General features: G+C 48.3%; 1 protein-coding gene across 2 annotated transcripts in view; it reads right to left on the bottom strand.

Annotated features, from left to right (window-relative positions):
* The window catches only part of LOC113590742 (intersectin-2-like), a 47,448-nt gene that overhangs the window by 33,205 nt on the left and 9,243 nt on the right, over positions 1–5,000 (bottom strand). For both annotated transcript variants that reach the window (XM_035529320.1, XM_035529321.1), the window contains exon 3: positions 266–358. In XM_035529320.1, coding sequence (XP_035385213.1) covers positions 266–358 — 93 coding nt within the window. The remainder of the gene's footprint in view (positions 1–265; positions 359–5,000) is intronic.

A 5,000-nucleotide genomic window follows, 5' to 3' on the forward strand; every position in this document is an offset into this window, starting at 1 on the left:
TGTGTGTGTATTTGTGCCTGTGTGTGTGTGTGTGTATTTGTGCCTGTGTGTGTGTGTGTGTGTGTATTTGTGCCTGTGTGTGTATGTATTTGTGCCTGTGTGCGTGTGTGTGTGTCTGTGTGCGTGTGTGTGTGTGTGTGTGTATTTGTGCCTGTGTGTGTGTGTGTGTGTGTGTGTATTTGTGCCTGTGTGTGTGTGTGTGTGTATTTGTGCCTGTGTGCGTGTGTGTGTGTGTCTGTGTGCGTCTGTGTGTGTGTAAATTCACCTGACACATATCCCAGCGTGGGAGTGAGAGAGTCAAACTGTTTATCATGTTTCCCTCTCTCCTCTGGGGTTATAGCCCATATATTAAACCCACCTGGGAGAGAGAGAGAGAGAGAGAGAGAGAGAGAGAGAGAGACAGAGAGAGAGAGCGAGAAAGAGAGGAAGAGAGAGAAAGAGAGAGTGAGAAAGAGAGGGAGAGAGAGACCGAGAGAGAGAGAGAGTGATAGCGAGAGGGAGAAAGAGACAGAGAAAGAGAGTGATAAAGAGAGGGAGACAGAGAGACAGACAGATTGAAGGTATTTAAATAATTTTCACTACTATTTTCACCGATACACAATATTATACACCAGCAATATTCAGGATAAAAGACACCAGATAAGGAGTGGAGAGGAAACACACCAGGGTCACGGGGTCATCGGAGACAGAGTCACTGGACCACATGAGACAGGATCACAGAGGCATTAAGAGCAAAGGTATTCACAGGATGAGGCAGGTCTGAGATCAGCAGGTCTGAGAAATCAGCGGGTCTGAGAGAACAGCAGGTCTGAGATCAGCTGGTCTGAGATCAGCTATATTTGAATTTTTAACTGAGGCTGGGAAATAAATAGTTACCCATTACACACACACACACACACACACTCTCTCTCTCTCACACACACGTGCGCACACACACACACACACACACACACACACACACACACACACACACACACACACACACACACACACACGCACCCACACGCACACAGCACTCTGTCTTATTCTCTCCAATACCTGCTCTTATAAAAACAGCAGAGTAGTGAAGAGATATTTGTGTGTGTGTGTGTGTGTGTGTGTGTGTGCAACTTGGCTGACCACTCAAGGTGCTTTCTGAGTGTGCAAAAGAGCCAATCACAGGTGAGCATCTAACCTACGAGTCTGTTTCTATTTGTTCTGTGTGATGACCTCAAACATCAGATTTGTTTAAATATTCAAACAGGAAATGCCAATGGGCTCCAGTGGCACTTCCTGGTGGCAACATCTAATCTAAACACACACACACACACAGAGAACTAACCCATTTTGGCATTTTGGAACCATCCAAAAGAGGGCCAACATGAACAATAACAACTACACAGACCTTCCTTCTCTCGCTCTCTCTCTCTCTCTCTATACACACACACACACACACACACACACACACACACACACACACACACACACACACACACACACACACACACACACACACACACACATCAGTCTCTAGGGTTTCACTTTTAAACTGCAGCCTTTAGAAGAAGGATATAAAGAAGTCTTCCAAAGAGAGTATTAACCAATCACAGTCCAAATTTTTCATTTAAAAGACGATATGCAAATCAGTTGAATGACTAATAAATTGGAAGAAGAAGAATAGATAAGATCACACGTGTGTGTGTGTGTGTGTGTGTGTGTGTGTGCGTGCGTGTGTGTGTGGAGGGTGTGTTATTTAAAGAAAGGTGGCAAGTTCTACGACAGAAAACAGTACGTTCTGCAAACTCTTTCTGCAGCTGGTACTGTCTGCTGTCTCGCAGCGACCCAGAACGCCATGCCGAGCTTATGGCACCCAGACAAACACATGAGGAACCGTCTTCTCGGACACCTCACGGGGACGTCCTGTGTGTAGTCCAGACAGCGCAGAGTTTAGCTCAGAGGCAGGCTGCACTTTCTGGAGGAAGCCAGTACCCCGTGAGAGGAGATTGGAGTGTCCCGACGTGGTTCGGTTCCGCAGAGTCCATGACTTTTTTTTCTCGCCTGGAGCGAGAGATTGAATGACAAGGTGAATGCTGAACTCCATGGTGCTCGAGTGCCCGACCCGGTGAACACCAGCAGTTGCTGGCGTCTCCATGGCGAGCGCAGATGGAGAGCAGCTAAACGGGTGCGTATTTTAAGCGACAGGGAGTTTGAGGTCTCTGTAGGTGATGAAGCCAACGGTGGAGCGTCTCTGGAAGTTGCTAACATACGGCAGACTCTGGCGAAGTGGATCTGCTTCCTGTGTCACTGAAACTTCTTCCTGTGTCACCGATACCGCTTCGGCTGCTGCTCTAGCGTGCGCGTGACCGGAGTCGGCCGGTACGATTCGCCCAGGAGTGGTCAGAAGAAGGGGTGTGGTCACGCGGTTGGGAGGAGGGTCCAAGCCGTCGTTCCGGGAACACAGGCACAGCTGCAGTAGATGCAGTTGACTGAGATGCGAAGCCTGTGGCTTCATCTGTGTCGAAGCTTAAATCCACTGCAGTAAGCACAGACTTATGTTGGGGTTAGCCAATCAGCCAGCAATACGTTGGGGCTAGCCAATCAGCTAACCAATCAGCATGCCGATCCCTAAACGTTTCATGATCCATAGAACCAAAGTTGCAAAAACACCCACAACCCCCAAAGTTTGGCTACCCGCGTGCAGCACAAGAGAAGCTCCGCCCTCCTCGATGACGCCACATACCAGGAAATGTACCGCGGCGCCCGTTTAGCATTAGCACGTCACAATAAAAGTCCCTGGGCAAACACAACGTGGACGAGAAAATTCTGATAAGGATGGTGTCATGTCAGTGAGGATTCCAAGACGATTTTTTCTTACAGTACAGGAGACAAAAAAAAACAAACTTAATTTAGGATTAACATTAACCTGTGTTTTGTCCACACTGGTGCACATATTGTAAGTGTCCACACTGGTGCACTAAAGATATCTTACATATCTCTCTCTCCCTCCCTCACTCTCTCTCTCACTCACCCTCTCTCTCTCTCACTCTCACTCTCTCTCTCTCTCACCCTCTCTCTCTCACTCTCACTCTCTCTCTCTCTCTCACTCACCCTCTCTCTCTCACTCACCCTCTCTCTCTCTCACTCTCACTCACTCTCTCTCTCACTCACCCTCTCTCTCTCTCACTCTCACTCACTCTCTCTCTCACTCACCCTCTCTCTCTCACTCTCACTCTCTCTCTCTCTCTCACTCACCCTCTCTCTCTCTCACTCACCCTCTCTCTCTCTCTCTCTCTCTCTCTCTCTCTCTCTCACCCTCTCTCTCTCTCACTCACCCTCTCTCTCTCTCACTCTCACTCACTCTCTCTCTCACTCACCCTCTCTCTCTCACTCTCACTCTCTCTCTCTCTCACTCACCCTCTCTCTCTCTCTCTCACTCTCTCTCTCTCTCTCTCTCTCTCTCTCTCTCTCTCTCACTCTCACTCTCTCTCTCTCTCACTCACCCTCTCTCTCTCTCTCACTCACTCTCTCTCTCTCTCTCTCTCTTTCTCTTTCATTCTCTCACTGTCTCCTGCTTTCTCAGCCCACAATGTTTCTCATCAGCGAGAGTAATTCAGAAACAGGTTTCCGTGAATAATTCAGTTAAAGAATGTGGATTCATGACGTTTACCTTTGTAAAACTACCAAGCACCTTTCGCCCCTTCAGCCGAGAACTTGACACTGAGCTTGACGACGGATATGAAATTTCAGTCAATGAGTCATCGAGAGACAAAAGCGAGACAGAAACCTGTTTACTTTTAGAATGGAGACACCCTGCCGTATGGCTTAGGGGGACCGTGCTCCCAAATCAGGTCCCTCAACACCGTCACCGTGGCGACGCAGCGTGCTTTATGGCAAAGACACCACTGGGACACCACTCCATCTCTTCTGTGGCAAAGTGGGGAAATGCTAAGTTAGTGCTGGTCTAAGTGGCACGCCACTGACCCAGTACTGACTTTACACTGCTCTAATGACCCAGTACTGACTTTACACTGCTCTAATGACCCAGTGCTGACTTTACACTGCTCTAATGACCCAGTGCTGACTTTACACTGCTCTAATGACCCAGTGCTGACGTTACACTGCTATAATGACCCAGTGCTGACTTTACACTGCTCTAATGACCCAGTACTGACTTTACACTGCTCTAATGACCCAGTACTGACTTTACACTGCTATAATGACCCAGTACTGACTTTACACTACTCTAATGACCCAGTACTGACTTTACACTACTCTAATGACCCAGTACTGACTTTACACTGCTCTAATGACCCAGTGCTGACTTTACACTACTCTAATGACCCAGTGCAGACATTAACTGGTCTAACACTAGTCTAACGCTGGTGTAATAATGGGCTAAAATTGGCCTAAAATGGCCTAACACTGGTTTAACCATATCTTAACGGCAGTTTAACGATGGCCTATCGATTGGCTAAGGACGGACTATCGATGCCAGTCCTACAGTGATCTGATGCTGGCGTGGTAACGGCAGTAACGTGGGCCTAACTCAGTCAGTCTATCACTCAGGCCCACAAGTCAAACATCTCTGCTAGACTTCACATCCTGGTGTAACTTCTGAATATAACCATCAATGTTAGTTCTATAAAGAAAAAATCTGAGCCCCACATTAAAAACCAAAGCCAGCTCCGCGTCTCCGCGCTGACACACCTGAGCTCCGTAATCATCTGACGAACTGACTCGGGTGCATTCCGTTGGGAAGCGCACGCGCAGATTAAGGCGGGACGGGATTAGCGAACCTGCTGCCCTGCTCCATCCCTCATATCCACTCGATCTGCGCTTTGCGGTCCTAAGATTGGCTGACCGCGGAAGGGCCCGAACCAGACCATTCTCTGGCACCGTGGGACTGGCTAAAGAACCAGCAGTTGAAGCACTTTCGCCCCAACCGTTCTCCGTCCGGCCCAGACAGACGTGCTGGTGTTTTTTTTGAGGAATCCATAATTTATTTAGAGGTGTAAAGACCT

This window comes from Electrophorus electricus, chromosome 8 (assembly GCF_013358815.1).
Source record: "Electrophorus electricus isolate fEleEle1 chromosome 8, fEleEle1.pri, whole genome shotgun sequence".
In the NCBI taxonomy this organism is placed as follows: domain Eukaryota; kingdom Metazoa; phylum Chordata; class Actinopteri; order Gymnotiformes; family Gymnotidae; genus Electrophorus; species Electrophorus electricus.